The sequence below is a fragment of the Dermochelys coriacea genome, chromosome 3 (assembly GCF_009764565.3).
Source record: "Dermochelys coriacea isolate rDerCor1 chromosome 3, rDerCor1.pri.v4, whole genome shotgun sequence".
NCBI lineage: Eukaryota > Metazoa > Chordata > Testudines > Dermochelyidae > Dermochelys > Dermochelys coriacea.
In genome coordinates, this window is record NC_050070.1 from 114,695,387 (window position 1) to 114,714,970 (window position 19,584).

Here is a 19,584-nt window from a genome sequence, read left to right on the forward strand (position 1 = left end):
TTTTACAGCTTGTATTCAAATCACAGATCTGTCTGGACCTTTCACTTGTAAGGGACTATGCTACCCTTGCTGTCCTACCTTTTTTAAATAGCCCCTTATTACTACTACTTATTAATAAATAAGCTAATTTACATAGTAGTTTATATGTACTCAGTGTTTTACAGAATATAGTCCCAATAAAAATGATTTATTTAGTTGCAGTCTGTAATATGAACTAATATGTATATAGAAATTGAATTGATTGCCACGTTTTCTCATTGTGTATCAAATCCAGTGGTTCTCAAACTTTTTGTACTGGCGACTCCTCACATAGCAAGCCTCTGAGTGTGACACCCCCCCTCCCCCCCGCAAGTTAAAAGCACATTTTTTTATATTTACACTATTTTAAAGTGATGTTCGTATATTTGTTAATATAACTTTTCACAGCAGACTTACTGGCTAGCTCGGAGGCATGTGCTTGTGACCCCCATGTAATAACTTTGCGATCCCCTGAGGGGTCATGGCCCCCAACTTGAGAACCCCTGAAATAGATAATAAAGCCAAATGCGTGTAATATATACAGGTGATCCTTGTTTTGATGTACAGATAGAATGTGAAATTATATGGTGAAGTCTAATACTGTGCATTGCTTTAATGGGGTAAGCTGCAAAATGGATATGGACTTGGTGTGACATTTTCACTCTTTTAAAATGCTATGACCTAAACCCTAATCTTCCTGTTTATATTAGCCCCCTATGGAGCATTTGCTTTGTGAATAATGGTGATAGTACACTGAACAGCATCAGAAATAAGAAGCTAACATTAGTAGTTCTGAGTCATAATTCAGAAATAAATTGGTATGTGCTATATGTACTGTAATAACTATAAGCACTTTCCAGCAGTGTTACTTGTGAAATTTTGGATTATTTTTCTGTCCAGTTTCACATGCCATCTCTCTGCCATTTATAAAACTCCTGGTTTAATTCAAGGCTCAGTTTACATCAAAAGCTGCATTTAATACAGGGGCTATAGTGTGTTCTGTGGTAGAGGCACACCTTACTTTAAAATCTACTTCAGATAGTGTATTCATAGTTTGTCTAAAATTTTGTGGTATTTGAGATGAATACAGTGCAAAGGATATTTGGGTTTGGGTGTGTTTTTTTGTTTGTTTTTTACTCTTCCCTTTACAGTTTTGACTGTAGGTTTTGTAAAAGCTTATTTTCACAAATTGTAATATGTGGCTAAATTTAACTTGTTTTCTATGAATGTGAGAAAACTTGTTGTCGATTTTCTTGCTCTGACCCTTTAGATTTTTTGCGTGATTAATTTTTTCTTGTTTTTTTCACAAAGAAACAGGCAGTGAAAGATACAAAAAAGGTAAATGTGTTGTGCTTGTATGTGTTTCCAAATACCGCACGGTTCACTGGATCACCATTAGAATTATTCAGTTACCCAATTTTGCAACTTGTCAAAGCTGCAAAACCAGACAATACTACATAGACATAACATGTTAGACCCTTTAGATTTTAATGCCGATGAAATGCTTGATTCATAATTGATTCAGATGTATAATAAGATATCTGGTCTTACATGGCTGAAGCTTTCTTGTGAGAAGCATGAAAAAGCATTCTGATGGAATCATTTTTCTGGGAGGATGTTAGCTTTCATCTTTATTTATCAACTGTTGCAGTATGGTGGATAATAAATTAGCTAAAATTGGACTTTGTTTGCTGATATGTATTGCAGCTTTACTGGTACACCAGAAAGCCAGGATGGAGCGACTTCAACGTGAACTCGAGATTCAAAAGAAAAAGTTAGATAAACTAAAATCGGAAGTCAATGAAATGGAGAATAATCTGACACGAAGGCGCCTGAAAAGATCGAATTCTGTTTCCCAAATTCCTTCAGTAAGTCAAAATCTCTGTATGCTGTAAAATTCAAACCATACGCATGATCTTTCATAATAAAATAAATGGCACAATAATTTATTTAATGGCACATTGTATCTAGAATTAAATTGATAGCCAGTGTTGTTCCAAATACAGATGTATAATATGCTCTACGTAGCAAGAACCACTAAGTTGGCAATTATGTTGCACATTAACTGAACTTTCTCAGTGGCTTTCAAGGATAGTACCATGGAGACCGCATTTCAGTAGGCTAGTTTAGAAGTCTCAAAGACATGAATAACTAGAGCTTCAGTCTAGAATCTCAAGTTTACAATCTGTTTCATAGCACACCTTCTACTACCAGCATTCTAGCCACCTTCTCCTCGCATGCTTCATCTGTCTTGTCAATTGTATAGCAAGATAATATATGAGGATAGTTTAAAAGGGAGCTAACGCTTTGGAGGCAACTTTCATTTTTGAAAGAAAAGGGGTCATAGTATCTTGCCAGCCATCATGTGGTGGACTATTGGCAGTACCTGAATCTGTAAACTGAATCTGAAACAGTTATTAGTCTGTAAAGGGACAGTAATTCAGCAGTAATTCATCTGTGAGCATGTGTGCTACGTATTTGGCCTGAAAGACCTAACAATAAAGCCATGACAAAGGAGTGACTGATGCATCTCCTATCCAAAAATAAGCTTAAATGTACATCCACCTATATGTGAATGGTGATTGAAGCTGAAGTGGAAAAACTCAGTCTAACAGAATTGTTTTTTCAGCTGGAAGAAATGCAACAGTTGCGAAGTTGTAACAGACAGCTGCAGATAGACATAGATTGCCTAACCAAAGAGATTGATCTTTTTCAAGCAAGAGGTACAGTATGCTTTCTCAGTGCATCAGCAGCTGTAAACATCCTTTTTTTTATTCCCCCCCACCTCAGCCCAATGACACACAGATAAAATATCAGACTAAACTATCACGTACATTATTTGCATTATCATAATAATATAGTTACATAATAATATAAAAATACTTTCATTCTAAATCCAGAGTTGTGATGGTTTTATAATCTCCCCACTACCTACCCCCTCAATAAAAGTCAGGGGTTGAAATTTATCACACCATGCTTGCCATAAGTCTAGAAGTAAATTATTTTGTAACTTTGGAAAAATCTAGTTGGCTATTTTTTTGAATTACGGAGAATGAAAAAAGTTTCTCGGAATGCATGGCCAGCACTCCTCATTTTTTTCTGTCCGTTATCTAACCATAGGTAGTTAAAACTGTGCTTCAGATTCGCTTCCAGTATGTCCTCCCTCCTCATCTGCAGGGCCATAAGCCTTTTTTCCCCCCTGTTGCTTTTGGATTCTTTGGTCATTGAAGACCAAGATTGTGCATCTGCAGGTAAGGAAGAAGAAAATAGGGATTTAGTGAAGGTAATGATACAGTGAGGTTTTGAGCCCCTGGACGTAGTTGAGAAACAGAAAAAGAGAGGATTGCTGACATCCGAGAAATTAAGTCATTGGGTATGGTTTGAGATTTGATCAGATTTATTTTGAAGGTTTGTAGAACTCAAATGATTGGCATTTGAAATGCCAAATATAGCATACAGTTAATATTCAAGGATAATGCATGTTTCTTATGTTAGAAAAAAGATAAATAAGTTGTGAATGATTGAAGAAAACTTTCAGATGTGTTTCAGTACACACCGTTTTCTTTTTAAAGAGGAAATTAAAACAAGAAAACATTTATGAAACATTAGGATTGAGAGGTTAAAGATATGAAATGGAGGAAATTCAAATTAAGTAATCCCCACTCGGCAGCTCAGCAATAAGTTGTACGTAGCTTTTATACATTTAAGTGTGTCATAATTGTGAGTTTCATTATGGTTAGGGATCTTCTGTATAATAAGTTATCTAAATACGTAAAACATATTGTATTGTAGGAAATAATGCCTTTCTTTGGACTGTAGTAAAATAATTAGCTTTAAAAAACCAAATATGTGAAAGAGGCAGGTGAAAATTACCAATATAATGCTTTAATTGAATATTATTTAGGGAGTCAGTCTGCCAGCTAGAGCTGTTGACTGAATCAAGCTTCCTGGATTCTGTTCCCATCTCTGCCATTCACTTGTTGTGTAACCTTAGAGGGAAAGTTACTTAGCCTGTCATTGCCACCAGTAATATCTTCCTCAGATCTGTATTGATATCTTGGTATGAAAGATGCTAATGATGTACCTAGTAATATTATCATTTGTAACCATTACAAAAGAACTGTGCTTTTATGTCCAAAGGTGTTTGTTTAAAAAAAACTGTTTACCTTTTTTTCAGGACCACATTTTAATCCCAGCGCTATTCATAATTTTTATGACAATATTGGATTTCTAGGTCCTGTGCCACCAAAACCCAAAGGTACTGTTTGGATTTAGTCCTAGCATAAATAGTTATACTAAAATCTTATTTTACCTTTAGCAACACATGCTGTAATACTGATTCAATCTGAATATTGATTGTGGTGTCTATTTTCAAAAGCATGAATGCCATTAAGTGTATGTCTACACAGCAATTTAAGTCTGGGTCTGAGCACAGACTCAAGCCACGCACGCACGCACGCACGCACACACACCCTGTGCGTCCACACTGCAAATGTGCTAATCTAGGGCTCAGACCCAGTGTCCCAGTGCATAGGACCCAGGGTGTGACCCTGTTGGTTTCCTGTGTGCAAATGGCCCTAGCTTAACTCAGATCCCAGAAGTACTTCAGATGTATCCCAGAGTAACTGGGGGCAGAGGAGCAGTGCTGCAGGCAGCCAGCACAGCACCAGGAAGCGCCATTAAATGCCTGGCTGAGCGCACTCCTCTTTCCTGCTCCTCCCCCAGCACCAGCTCCTCCTCTTTGCTGTGTGGAGCTTGCCTGGAGCTTTCCTGGTTCGGACATCCCTTGGGGAAGATCTGTAAATGGAGATTCCCTATGTCCTAATAAGGAGGAGAAGATGGAAAATGATAAAATACTGGGACGTTCTGATGAGAAAGTCAAATGAAAAAAAAAATGTCCCATTCAATTGTCATGCAAAAGGGGACAGCCAAAAAAATGACAAGTTTTTAAAATGCTAGAAGTCTAAATAATAAGATGAGTGAACTAAAGTGCCTAGTATTAAATGAGGATATTGATATGATAGGCATCACAGAAACCTGGTGGAATGAGGATAATCAATGGGACACAGTAATACCAGGGTACAAAATATATCGGAAGGACAGAACAGGTCGTGCTGGTAGGAGAGTGGCACTATGTGAAAGAAAGCGTAGAATCAAATGAAGTAAAAATCTTAAATGAACTAAATTGTACTATAGAATCTCTATGGATAGTAATTCCATGCTTGAAAAATAAGAATATAGCAGTAGGTCTATATTACGTACCACCAGAACAGGATGGTGTTACTGACGCTCAAATGCTCAGGGAGATTAGAGAGGCTATTAAAATAAAAAAATAATAATAATTAATAATAATAATGAGGAGATTTCAGTTATCCCCATTTTGACTGGGTACATATCGCCTCAGAAAGGGATGCTGAGATAAAGTTTCTTGACAGCTTAAAGGACTGCTTCTTGGAGCAGCTAGTCCTGGAACCCACAAGAGGAGAGGCAATTCTTGATTTAGTCCTAAGTGGAGCACAGGATCAGGTCCAAGAGATGAATATAGCTGGACCGCTTGGTAATAGTGACCATAATATCCTTACATTTAACATCCCTGTGGCGGGGAAAACTCCACAGCAGCCCAACACTGTAGCATTTAATTTCAGAAAGGGGAACTACACAAAAATGAGGAGGTTAGTGAAACAGAAATTAAAAGGTACAGTACCAAAAGTAAAATCCCTGCAAACTACATAGAAACTTTTTAAAGACACCATAATAGAGGCTCAACTTAAATGTATACCTCAATTTAAAAAACATAGCAAGAGAACCAAAAAAGAGCCACCGGGGTTAAACAACAATGTAAAAGAATCAGTGAGAGGCAAAAAGGCATTCTTTAAAAAGTGGAAGATAAATCCTAATGAGGAAAATAGAAAAGAGCATAAATTCTGGCAAATGAAGTGTAAAAATATAATTAGAAAGACCAAAAAAGAATTTGAAGAACAGCTTGCTCCAAAAATAATAGCAGAATTTTTTTAAATACATCAGAAGCAGAAAGACTGCTAAACAACCTATGGACGATCGAGATGCTAAAGGATCACTCAAAGACTATAAAGCCATTGCGGAGAAACTAAATGAATTCTTTGCATCGGTCTTCACTGTTGAGGATGTGAGGGAGATTCCCAAAGTAATGCACATTCTTTTTGGGTGACAGATCTGAGGAATTGTCCCAAATTGAGGTGTCAATAGAGGAGGTTTTGGAACAGTAATAAGTCTCCAGAACCTGATGGTATTCACCCAAGAGTTCTGAAGGAACTCAAATGTGAAATTGCAGAACTACTAACTGTTGTCTGTAACTTATCATTTAATTCAGCTTCTGTACCAAATGATTGAAGGATAGCTAATGTGATGCCAGTTTTTAAAAAGGGCTCCAGAGGTGACCCTGGCAACTACAGGCCAGTAAGCCTCACTTCAGTACTGGACAAATTGGTTGAAACTATCATAAAGAACAAAATTGTCTGACACATAGATGAACATAATTTGTTGGGAAATAGTCAACATGTTTTTTGTAAAGGGAAGTCATGCCTCACAAATCTACTAGAATTCTTTGAGGGGGTCAACAAGCATGCAGACAAAGGAAATCCAATGGATATAGTGTATTCAGATTTTCAGACGGCCTTTGACAAGGTCCCTCACCAAAGGCTCTTAAGCAAAATAAGCAGTCATGGGATAAAAGGGAAGGTTTTCTCATGGACTGGTAACTGGTTAAAAGATAGGAAACAAAAGGTAGGAATAAATGGTCAGTTTTCAGAATGGAGAGAGGTAAATAGTGGTGTCCCGGTAAATAGTGTACAGGGATCTGTACTGCGCCCAGTCCTATTTAACTTACTCATAAACTATTTGGAAACAGTGAGGTGGTAAACAGGTGGCAAAATTTGCAGATGATACAAAACTGCTCAGGATAGTTAAGTCCCCGGTAGACTGCGAAGAGCTACAAAAGGATCTCACAAAACTGGACAACAAAATGGCAGATGAAATTTAATGTTGATAAATGCAAAGTAATGCACATTGGAAAACATAATCCTAACGATACATATACAATGATGGGGTCTAAATTAGCTGTTACCACTCAAGAAAGAGATCTTGGAGTCATTGTGGATAGTTCTCTGAAATCATTCACTCAATGCGCAGCTGCAGTCAAAAATCAAACAATGTTGGGAATTATCAAGAAAGCAGTAGATAATAAGACAGAAAATATAATATTGCCTCTATATAAATCTATAGTACGCCCACACCTTGAATACTGCGTGCATATGTGTTCACCCCATCTCAAAAAAGATATATTGGAATTGCAAAAGGTTCAGAAAAGGGCAACAAATATGATTGGGGTATAGAGCAGCTTCTGTATGAGGAGAGATTAATAAGACTGGGACTTTTCATCTTGGAAAAGAGGCAACTAAGGAGGGAGACGATTGATGTCTATAAAATGAGTGGTATAGAGAAAGTAAATAAGGAAGTGTTATTTACTCCTCATAATACAAGAACAAGGGGGCCCCAAGTGAAATTAATAGGTAGCATGTTTTAAAATAAACACAAGAAAATATTTTTTCACACAATGCACTGTCAACCTCTGGAACTCCTTGCCAGAGGGTGTTGTGAAGGCCAATACTATAACAGGGTTCAAAAGGGAGCTAGATAGATTCATGGAAGATAGGTCCATCAATGGCTATTAGCCAGGATGGGCAGGAATGGTGTCCCTAGACTCTGTTTGCCAGAAGCTGGGATTGAGTGCCAGGGCATGGATCACTTGGTGATAACCTGTCTGTTCATTCCCTTTGGGGCACCTGCCATTGGCCACTGTCAGAGGACAGGATACTGGGCTTGATGGACCTTTGGTCTGACCCAGTATGGCCGTTCTTACGTTCTTATGGAGCAGGGAGTGAAGTTGACGGGCAGGAGGTGGCTCCTGGATGCTGGGATGTTGAGGGTCATCCCTATGCTGAGCCAGGAGCCCTGCCACCCCCCTCCCTGCAAGGCAGCTGCTTGGTCCTGCTTCATTCTCTGGCCATTGCTCTTGCCTTCCTTGGGGCTGCATGTGCAGGGGCACCAGGGCAATGAGCAACCATCCAGGATTGTCCTGGAGTATCCAGAAATTCAAGATTGTCATGATGAAACCTCCAGGAATATGTCCAGCCAAAATTGGCAACTCTACCCAAAACTTCCCTGCAGCCTCCCGTGGATTCCTTAGCCCTGTCTCTTGAGGTTGGGCAGGGACAAGGGATTCTTGGGGGGTGAGGAGGTGCTGGAGCACACTGTACCTCAGTGTGGGGTACACTTGGGGATGCACTTCACCACTCTGCAGTCAACAGCAGCCAGGCTGGGGGGTGGTATTTTTCCTCTGATACCTTCATTTTATGTCAAATTTCAAAACAGACAAAAATAAATAAAAATACAAACAAACACCTTCATTGAACATCCCATTTTAAAAATTAAGTATTGCAAAGTTTCATTTTAATAGCTTGACAGCTCTGGAGAGAGACATCGTAATTATCCTCAGAACAGGTACACGGGCATTTTCGTGTAGGGAGGCTGCAGTGACTCAGCCTAGAGCTGGTAAGCCCAATTTTCAGATTAGATGATAGTTCAGCATAAATCCTTCTCAACTGCAGTCATTCTACTGAGACAGCCACCAAAGGAGCTCCTTATGCCATTTATATGCACGTGCTCCTTTTGGGCACAGTCCCATCATGTTCTGGGCCAAGGTGCTTGAAGCACCACAGGCCTGGCAGGAGTACTCTGAGGAAAAAATAAGGCTCACACAGCTGTGAGTTATTGGCTTTATTGAAAGTTAGTGACCCACCTGCAACGGGCACTCCAAGTGTTGCTGTCATGGAGGCGGGGAACCCAGCACACCAGAGCTTTGCCTGGGACGGAGTGGCAGACAGTCAGCATTAATAAGCATTACACAAAAACAGCTCATGAATATAAAGTTAAGTGCTTCTTAAAGGGGGGCATTCTACTACCTGGCGAAGGGCCATGCAAAGCAGCTGTGTCCTTCAAGAACTATCTCTATCCCACAATAACGAAGCAGCTATCTATGTCCCACAGTAACCTCTCGGCTCGAGAAAGCGGAAGTCCCCTGGTTAGGCCGTAACAAAGTCTTCCGCAGTCCCTTACACATCAGTAGGACCATTACAGTTAGGAAACAGGGTGGGCAGTAGAGTTTTCCCATAATGCACTACATTCCTAGGACTAGAGTGTCGACATTGCAGGGGGGAGAAGGAGAGAACTAAGCACTTTGGGATATGTTTATTTTGACTTGGGTCTGTGCACTGCTTTGTGGACACCAGTGCCCTAGGTTTGAGCATGGGTCAGAACATTCTTAATTTAGGATTAAAATGCAGTGTAAATGCTTAAGCCCAGGGTTCCCTGACACGGTTCAGCTGACTCGAGTTACTAACCCTAGTCTTACATTGCTGTGTAGACATAGTCTTAGGTACCTAATTCTCACTGAAAGTCAGTGAGAGTAAATCCTACCTCTGCATGCTTTCCTTCCTTTTCCGTTTCATTGTATAAATTCTCACACTTTCAAGGAGAGAAGAAATTAATACAGAGGAATGATTATGTTTAGTACTTTAAAATAGATTTATTTATGAAAAATGCATGGGTTGGATTATGTTGAGTTTATTTTTTTTAAGTTGGTCATCTGTATTTACTTAATCTATTGCATAGTTCTAAGTAAACTAGGCTAGGTGGCTTCATCACAGCCCCTAGTGAAAGCATATTGCTTTAGAAAAGAACAATGTTAGTACAGAATTCCAAGGGAGGTATACCAAATTTCTTGTGATCTCCATGTATGATGGGCATTCTTAATGGGTTCTGAGCTTTTGAAGCTCTTCCTTCAGGTTCTTGCTTTATACACTATTTGAGAAGTGGCTAATTTAAAGAATTTTGGCACTGACAAAGCACTCATTTCTGACAATTCATGATTTCTCAGAAACTTTTGTAAAGTGTGTATGGCACATATTACTAAAGAAAAGAAAGAGCTATTTTAGCAGCATGCCAAATACGTATGTACCCCTGTATCAAAGAAGTGGGCTTTCCTTATTCTAGACTAGTGGAAGGTAATGGCACTGTAGATATGATGATATTCTCCTTTCCTGGGAGCAGTCAAGTAGCTCAACTTTGCAAGCATACTTTTCTGATGGTTCTCTGATGAGCTGCCTTGTCATTGAATGTTTTGCCCAAAGACTAATAGCAGGAATATAAGGTAGAGTATAAATGAAAGCTTTATAGCAAAGAGCCAGGGAGAATGGATTTAAATCACTGATTTTAATCATGATTTAAATAAGCAAGCAGGAAATCTTGAGTTAAATAATGATTTTTAATCTTTGTTTGCATTTAAACTTCTTAGTTATTTCCCTAAAGAAAGGTTGATTCTCTTCGGTTGGAAACCATTAAAACATGTTGATTTGCAACTAAATATAGCCTTACACTAAATTTGGAACTACTTTTTTTTTTTTGCTAACCAGGAGGATGCACTATGTCTATATGTTTATTTAAGCAATTATCTACCTTAATGTACATTTATTCAGATTTTACATTTTTACATTTTTGATGGTTGGAAAATGGTGACTGATTCATTTTTATATACTAAATGATTATTAATTTTTTTATTTTTGATTTGTGTCAAGCTGCATTTGGATGGAAATTGAAATTCATTTAAAAATCCACAAGAATAGCATTTTAAAATTTTTTTTATTAGTTAAATAAAACTACCTTAAGCATACTGGATACAGAAGAAAAACGTAAGTTTATCAAAACATATTTTTGCATTGAGAACTAGCTGATTCATTAAACAAAGGAATAAGTCTTAGTGAATAGAACTGATTTGTTTCTGGCCACCCTGTCTTTCAAGATTTTAGAACTAGTAGATCTCAGTCTCTCACACATTTGTACTTATTAATAAAATGGAAGTGATAAAATCAGCTTTTCTGCTTTGTCAAAACCCAGTTGAAAGTACATTGAATGAACTAATCATTGAACTGAACTTGTTGAAATAAAAACAATATTCTCTCTGTATCTGCAGAAGAAACTACTGCTATCAAAAACCGGCTTAATATTTAAACTCTAATTCCAGATGCTTAGCCTGATTTCTATCAGTTCAGTGTTTTGACTTTCATTAAAACTTCAGCAGAAAACATATACCACTTGAATATTGTTTTTATTTAATTTCAATTATTTTAATATAATTTAGGCCTTAATATAGGTTGTCATGGTTTCAAATTTAATTTTAAATATTTTTAAATGCATTTCATTAAAATTTAAAAAATCTGATTTTTTTTAGTTTTTTTTAAGTTCATGTTGCAAAAAGCAGATACGATTACCCTTGATATTTAAATAGCAACAACTGTTAAATATGTTGGTTGTCAGGTGTTATGTTTAAAATACCTTGTCTTTATATTTTTAACTGACTATTTCTGTTAAGAACATAAGGCATTTGTTAAAATAAATTATTGCAACACTTTTAAATAAAAACTGAGGGCTCTGCATTTTTAGAAGTAATTCATAACATTTAACTTTAGAATGTGAGCATTTTCCAAAGGAGATGCATGCATCTGGGGATGGGCTACACCTCTCTAAAGAGGATTATGAAGAGTGAGTGGGCGTTAATTTCTGAAGTTCAGAATGCAGACTAAAACATTTTAGTCTGCCAAGTCTGAGAGAGAGAGAGAGGTTTCATGCTTCCTGGGGCTGAAAACTCAGTGAGTCACATTTGGTGAGTCAGCTGTTTTTTAAAATATTCAAAAGTAGAACTGCCAACGCTTAGTTGTACAGTCTGAGAGTTAGCATAGCAACCAGATTTTCTGTGTTTAAATAATGATAGGTATTTTTTAAAATTTACCATAATTCAATTCAATTGTGCTTAATTTCCCTAGAGGGCTGAGTTTCTCTGATTGCTGTAGCGGCTGTCATGTGAGTGATTTGCCATAGAAACCTTACAACCCCTAATAAAACAGTTTTTTAAATATTTTTGAAAAGTTAATATTCTGCATCATGTAAGATTCAGATAATTTATTCCTAATGTAGTTAAGATTTGTGTGTATTCTGTGTTTTATCTGCTTTTGTTAATGACAAAATAAGTTTTACAAAGTTTTTTACTCCTGTTAACCCTACAAAGCAAGTACAAACAGGAGATGCAGATTTTATTCCCTCTGAATGATGAACTTTTTATAAAGTTCAAATTAGTTGTACCTGTACCAACTGCATTGAAGTAAAGGTGTATGTGAGGGCATAATCTGAAAACCCTGCGTTTGTATAGTATCACAGAAGGCCTAATTTAGCCTGTAGAACCTTTTATTACAAGTGCTAATGCTTGAAGTGGAAAGACTCTGACCTTGTTTCTGAGACCAGGATAAGTTTGCAAGGCTAACAGGAAAAAAAATTTATTAAATTGAGAACATGTGATCTGGAAATCATTGCAACTAAACATGGAATCATATGTTATTTTTAGAGTAACTTTTCAGAGTTCAGACATACTTTAAAGATTTGGTTCTGTTTTATAAGTGCAGATCTGACTTAACTGTTACCAGACCATGCTAAAGCCTTAGTTTAGCTTGAACCATGTCTTAATTGTATCAATGTGGAGGGATGTCGTTTCAGCAGTTTGGGGTAGCCCCTTGTTGCACCAGATAGGTGAATGTTAGATGTTCTGAGAACTTCAGTGTCATGTGGGTAAGGACTTTAAGCTCTGCCAAAACCATAGCAGATGCCTGCTGAGTATGATTAGAAGTGACTGTTACAAATCACAACTTTTTGATTTTTTTCCCCCCAAAGTGAGCCAGAACATATTAAATCTGCATAATTCAAAAGCTGTAAATTTTTAATGATTATGATTAATTATAATTAATAGTAAAGATTTGACTGTGTCTATTGTGGTTAGGTTATAGGTTACTACTGTTTTTGTTTGTGTGCCTAACCTATTGCAAAAATGCTTACAAATCATGTTCTGTGATTTGTTTTTATAATGATTAGAATTATTTAGGCTTCTAAATCACCATAGAAATGTATTCAGGAACAATGAAAATAGTGGGTTTTTTTAATAGCATTAGAATACAACTTTGCCATTTAATAGTATAAAATATTAAAATCCAGCTAGTTTTTAAATACCGCTAAGGCTCTAGGACATGAGTTACTGGACATTAGTCCTTCATTTACTTTTCAGTTTCGCATCTCCTAAAATGAGAAAGATCAACCATAACTGAAGTACTTCCTTAGTAGAGAGCTCAGTTACAAAATTTGGTTCTATTCTTAAGTTGAACACTCCTAAGATTTAGAGTTGTTCAAATCTGAGAGGTTGTTTGGGCTTAGCTCCACAGTTTAGATTTGCACTTAAAATACAGTGTAGATAATGATGAATTTTGGATGTAAGTGTTTAGGGAAACATACAAGTGTCTCCATTCACAAAAGTGAAAAATGATGCTCTTAGAATCTGTGGTGGTGGTAATGGTTATTTGTTGTGAATAAACTGAGAAATGTTGCATCAAAAAGTTACAAAATAAAATTTTAGCAGTAAGTAAAGATTCTAACAAGCTATAGTGAAGTCTGACCATCTATCAAAGTGTTTGCCGTTGCCATTTCAAGAGAGTAATAACAGACTATACATATAATGAAAAGGTAAACTTTGTATCTAGAGTAATTAAATGAATCTGCTTAGGAAAGGGTGAAATACTGCGAGGTGGGATATGTATAGCATATGTGTATATAATTAAATACTGTTACCCATGCTACACTGAAATTTACACACACAGAGTGAAGATGTTGCATAACGTAAATTAGTGCATCTCCCTGGGAGTGTGCAACACCAGTGGTCTATGATCAGCACTAGCTGCCTGTTGGTTTCCAGGAAATGGGATTTTTAAAATCTATAAAGCCCTATGGCTTCAACTTAGCTGTTTGAGAGACTGCCTGTTTCTCTGTTGTTCTGCTGGAATTGCAATTAGTGGAGGCACTCAACTGAAGCCCTCCTTGCTCTGGTGCTCTCCACAAGTGACCCTCAGCTTTGGAATCCCCACCCCCACCCATGTGCTCCCCTTAACCTTAAATAGCCAAAGACTGTTGATAATGGTATGAAGAATACACTTACAGAATTTGTGGATGACACCAAATTGGGAAGGGTTGCAAGCACTTTGGAGAACAGGATTAGAAATCAAAATGACCATGACAAATGGGAGAATTAGTATGAAATCAACAAGATGAAATTCAATAAAAGTAAGGGCAAAGTACTATACTTAGGAAGGAAAAATCAAATGCACTAATATAAAATGAGGAATAACTGGTCAGGCAGTAGTACTGCAGAAAAGGATCTGTGAGGAGGGAGGTATAGTGGATCACAAATTGAATGTGAGCCAACAATGTGATGCAGTTGCAAAAAAGGCAGATATAATTCATGGATATATTGATAGGAGTTCTGTATGTAAGATACAGGAGGTAATCATTCCACTGTATTAGGCATTGATGAGACCTCAGTTTTTGGTGCCACACTTACATAAAAGGTGTGGGAAAATTGGAGAGTCCAGAGAGCAACAAAAATAAGAGATTTAGAAAACCTGACCTGTGAGAAAAAGTTAAAAAACTGGGTATGTTTAATTTTGAGAAAAGAAGACTGAGGGGTGACCTGGTAGGTCTTCAGTATATTAAGGGCTGTTATAAAGAGAGTGATGATCAGTTGTTCTCCATGTACAGTGTAGAACAGGAAGTAATGGGCTTAGTCTGCAGTAAGAAAATTTAGGATCAAATTAGGAAAATCTTCCTAACTGTAAGTAAAATATGGAATAGGTAGCCATGGGACACTATGGAATCCCCATCAGTGGAGGTTTTTAAAAACAGGTTAGACAGGCACCTGTCATTAATAGTCTAGGTTTACTTAGTCCTGCCTCAGTGCAGAAGGATGGACTAGATGACCTCTCAAGGTCCCTTCCAGCCCTATGCTTCATTGAGTCTGAACTTCAGGGCATGCTTCAAGGACTATCTTTTGATATAGACTTTTGAGGAGAGTGGTACAGTGAAGAACTGTACTTGTGAACAGGGCAGTGTTTTTGATATTTCTATCTGTTCATTTTCTGGTTCGGGGAAAGCTGCTGATCTTTTTTGTTGTCATTTGTTCAGGGTCAAATTTTTAAATCCTACTTCAGAGTCCCCCAGAGACCAGAGCATGCCCTCTTTTTCATGTTGTAAATAAATATTAGACTTTCTTGTGACTTTATATAATAACCCCTTTCTCTGTTTGCACCTTCCCTTTGCTGACTAATTTAATCTGCTAAAACTGCAGTATTCAAAAAAAAAAAAAGAGTACTTGTGGCACCTTAGAGACTAACAAATTTATTTGAGCATAAGCTTTCGTGAGCTACAGCTCACTTCATCAAATGCATCCGATGAAGTGAGCTGTAGCTCACGAAAGCTTATGCTCAAATAAATTTTAGTCTCTAAGGTGCCACAAGTACTCCTTTTCTTTTTGCGAATACAGACTAACACGGCTGCTACTCTGAAACCTGCAGTATTCAAATAAATTTAGGAAGAGGCTAGACAGAGAACAGAAAAATGGTTGGGAGACTTACCTTTGATGTGGTTGGCAAAGCTATATATAGGCAGCAGGTAGAGGGAGGCGGAAGAGAGATCTCTCTGTCACTTAGAACAGCTTATGAAGTTTTCACAGGTACAAGGTAATTTTATTAGTTACCCAAAACTCAGCTCAAAATCCTTGCTGTTCTTGTTTAGTAATTGTTTTTCTTTTTCACGCCTACAGATCAAAGATCCATTGTCAAAACACCAAAGACTGTTCCAGACACAGACGAAGATGAGGGAGCTCAGTGGAATTGTACTGCCTGTACTTTTTTAAATCATCCAGCCTTAAACCGTTGTGAACAATGTGAAATGCCCAGGCATTTCTAAGCCAACAGGCCCATTATCTTTTGTAAAACTGTAACAAACCTACAATGGACTATTCTGTCATTGGGAAAAAATCATTTATTCATAGGATTTTGTAAAATTGAAGGTTTGACAAGATGGTGGTTTGCTAATGTTAAATGTCAGCCCACAGAGCTAATAATACCTCAGTGTTGTGTCCAAGGCAGTTGAAATTCATCAGCTGAAAGGTAATCTGCTGAAAGACTTTGTTGCCAGCTGCCTAAACCGTGTACAGTATTACCAATATCCCAATAAGATAACTCTCACCGTGTTCAGTGCTTGGGTGTTCCCCATCCCTCTTTATCCCCCAATGTCACTACTGAATTTTGACAGGGGAAAGGAATAGAATGATAGCTTTTTTGTTTTCAAAGCTTTCAGTGAAACACTACAAATGCAGAGGAAATTAAAAGGAACAAGGTTTAACTGTTTGCTGCCACAGTGCCCATGGATAGGGGAAGAACTTCACAAATCAGTGGTACTCTTTGCCTTGTCTTCCCTGAAAACGTCTCTGCTCTGTGAAGCCAGAATCTATACAATCACCTCTAAAGATTAAAAGGAAAAACTGCATGCATTGTCTGTACAATACACAGTGAAATACCCCAAAGCTTTTCCTACTGTACATAGCTCTAGAGCCTGCTTTAAGTGATTTCTTTTCCTCACCTTTATTATTTTCTTGTACTTCTGTATGTATAGTGTAATAGTCTTTTTTGTTAACTTTCTTTTTTCCCTTTAAGAGATTAAGCACGATCATGTCCCTTTTTTAAGCTTTTATCTGAGAGAAGCAATGCCTTAAAATAAGAGCATTAATGGTAAGAAACTATGCACAAAATAGCTTTCCTCTACTCATTCTGTACATTGCTCTTGTAAATGCTGATGATCTGTGAAGACCTGCAGATGCAGCTTGGTAAAAATGCAGGAAAAGTTGGAAGAGTTATACATATAGTTCACTCTGTACACTGAGTTTTACGGTGGGTGACACAAGATAATGTTTTGTCTGGCACAAGGAAACAAACTAAGAAACTTCCAACCCACCAACAGACTAGCATCCAATTTAAGCTTGCTTCATCTGCTGGGTACCTTGCAGACTCTTGAAGAGCTATTGGGGAAGTACATACAGTACCAAAATCAACAGCAGCAGCATCATACAGGTTTGTTCAGAGAACTTTAAATACTTTCCTGTTTTGGCAGCCAGTTTCTAAACCTGACTTGGTGGTGAAGTCTTTTATTTATAGAAAACAAGGATAGCAATATTTAGGACAACTGAAATAAAGGCTGGAAAAGAGAAATCAAGCAGACTTGAACACTGAATCAACCTCAGCATCTCTTTATTTTGATAATTGTTTTTAAAGGAAAATATTCAGGTGATCAGGAACGTATGTAACTGAAGTCAAGAAAATGAAATTATATTACAGTACACATGAAAAAGACAGCATGTAAATAATAATGTACCAGCACTAAGTGAGGCTGGAGGGAATGCTAAAAATGTAGCAAAAGGCAAGAGATAAAGTAGACTGTCACCCACTGTAAACATTTGCCAGTGGACATTTTTAAATAGGAATTTTACAAGTGATCTATGTGAATGCACAAAGGCCTTTTGTTTTGAAGGCTTTGCATTTTTTATGTGGGAAGAAAATGACGATCCCAGGTAATTAGGCAGTAGACCCAAAGCACTTGCATTCAATGCATTTTGTTTATGAAAATGAGGCCTTGTTTTTCAGCTTCATCTGCAGTTCTATGTGAAGATTGACAAATCAGTTTTTACCTGTTTTATTAATAAAACCTAATTTGGATATCTTGAGTTGATGATGGTTTTGTGATTTAGCTGGGTAAACTGTCTTTGTAACAGATAAGTTATTTATAAAAATTAAAAAAAATTATATTCTAATGTTTGGTTTTGTGATTTGTTTGCTTTTTCAATCTTTTGGAGTAACAGTGTAACCAACTGAGCGATAAATAGCTAAATACATCTTTAAAATATGCAGATTTGCTATGGTCAAAGGTTGATTTAAGACTGTTTTTATGGCATCTTTTTTCTCCTTGTATCTTTTCCATGGTTATTTCTGTTACGTATTAATTAAATGTATACAGGGCTTGTTTTGCTCCAAAATAGTGCATCCACAAAATTATGTCCTGACTATAGAATTACTTCCTGCTCCAGAAAGTAGTAAAACTGCTTTCAGTCAGAGGTGACATACCCAATCGAGGGCTGGCTTATCAGGTATTGTACTGCTATAATTATATCAATTTTCAAGCAGCAGACATAGTTAAAGTGGTACAGCCCTCTATGGTGGACACAGTTATATTGGTATAAAGGTGCTTATATTGGGATAGCTTATTGTATAGAGAGCATCTTTATACCAATGTAACTGTATCTGCACTAGGGGGTTATATGACATTAAAGGTGCTTATATCAGTAAATTTACAGAAATAAGCTATATTGATATAAGCATCATTGTATCTAAGTACAGTAGAACCTCAGTTACGAACACCTTAGGAATGGAGGTTGTTTGTAACTCTGAACAAAACTTTATGGTTGTTCTTTCAAAAGTTTACAACTGACCATTGACTTAATATTGTACAGCTTTGAAACTTTACAATGCAGTAGAAAAATGCTGCTTTTAACCATCTTAATTTAAATGAAACAAGCATAGACACAGTTTCCTTACCTTGTCAAAACTTTTTTAAACTTTCTCTGTATTTTTAGTAGTTTAACACAGTACTGTATAGTTATTGCTTTTATTTATTTATTTATTTATTGTGTCTGCTGCTACCTGATAGCTTACTTCTGGTTCCAGATGAGGTGTTTAGTGGACCAGTCAGTTTGTAACTCTGAGGTTCTACTGTAACTGCATCTGCACAAAGAGTTTTACTGCTCTAACTATATTGGGTTAGAAGCCAATATACTGGTACAAAAACTGTAGACAAGCACCAAGAAAAAGGCAGACAGGCCACAGCATGTTCACTCAGTGACTTTTAATTGCTTTCCTGTTAACGTTATTTGGGGGGAGGAGAAGGTGAAGAAGCTTTTGTAATTCCAAACAAGGTCAACCACATACTTGTTACTGGATTAAAATGGACATATATCATTATTGGTGCCTGTACCAAAATTTGAATATTCATGGACTCTGCTATTGTACAATATAATAGCTGCAAAAGTCTTTACTTCTCAATTACAGTACAACATTTACTGTCTTTTTGCTTTTAATGTAATTTCATTTTATTTTTATCAAAATACTCTGAACACTTGTCACTAACTTATTTTCCTTTCTGTGCTTGTTTCTGTATCAATAACTTGAACAATAAAAGGCATCATTTTATGGAGCTAAACTTAGAAATTTTGGAGAAAATTTAAAAATACAGAGACTCTAAAATATGGAAGGAACTAAAACTGGGGTTTGCAATCTGATTATCTAAAGCAAGAGAACTTGCGTGTAGGGGAGTTTACTGGAAAAAAATATTGCAGATTGAAATAATGTAGCAAAACGTAATGATGACATTATAGGCTTCACTTTTTTTTATTATAGAAATGGAAACACTTGCACTAATGAAATCGTGCTGATTGTATGCTGTGATAGTTAGTTGATGTTTCATAGATTCATAGATACTAAGGTCAGAAGGGACCAT

General features: G+C 36.9%; 1 protein-coding gene and 1 long non-coding RNA gene across 22 annotated transcripts in view; one reads left to right on the top strand and one right to left on the bottom strand.

Moving 5' to 3' along the window:
• Positions 1 to 17,845, top strand: part of TAB2 (TGF-beta activated kinase 1 (MAP3K7) binding protein 2) — a 144,712-nt gene extending 126,867 nt beyond the window's left edge. For 11 of the 21 annotated variants that reach the window (XM_038394887.2, XM_043511171.1, XM_038394881.2 and 8 more), the window contains 5 exons: positions 1,330 to 1,356; positions 1,726 to 1,886; positions 2,648 to 2,741; positions 4,196 to 4,276; positions 15,800 to 17,845. In XM_038394887.2, coding sequence (XP_038250815.1) covers positions 1,330 to 1,356; positions 1,726 to 1,886; positions 2,648 to 2,741; positions 4,196 to 4,276; positions 15,800 to 15,945 — 509 coding nt within the window. In that variant the 3' untranslated portion in view covers positions 15,946 to 17,845. Of the gene's footprint in view, positions 1 to 1,329; positions 1,357 to 1,725; positions 1,887 to 2,647; positions 2,742 to 3,138; positions 3,278 to 4,195; positions 4,277 to 11,579; positions 11,774 to 11,933; positions 11,971 to 15,799 lie in introns of those variants that run through there. The other 10 variants (XM_043511178.1, XM_038394892.1, XM_043511176.1 and 7 more) reach the window with 4 other exon arrangements.
• Positions 12,823 to 15,800, bottom strand: LOC122459377. The gene is made up of 2 exons (XR_006280028.1): positions 15,546 to 15,800; positions 12,823 to 15,319 (listed from the first exon to the last, which is right to left on the bottom strand). It is a non-coding gene; the product is annotated as an uncharacterized LOC122459377 (long non-coding RNA).
• Positions 17,846 to 19,584: the final 1,739 nt, after the last annotated feature.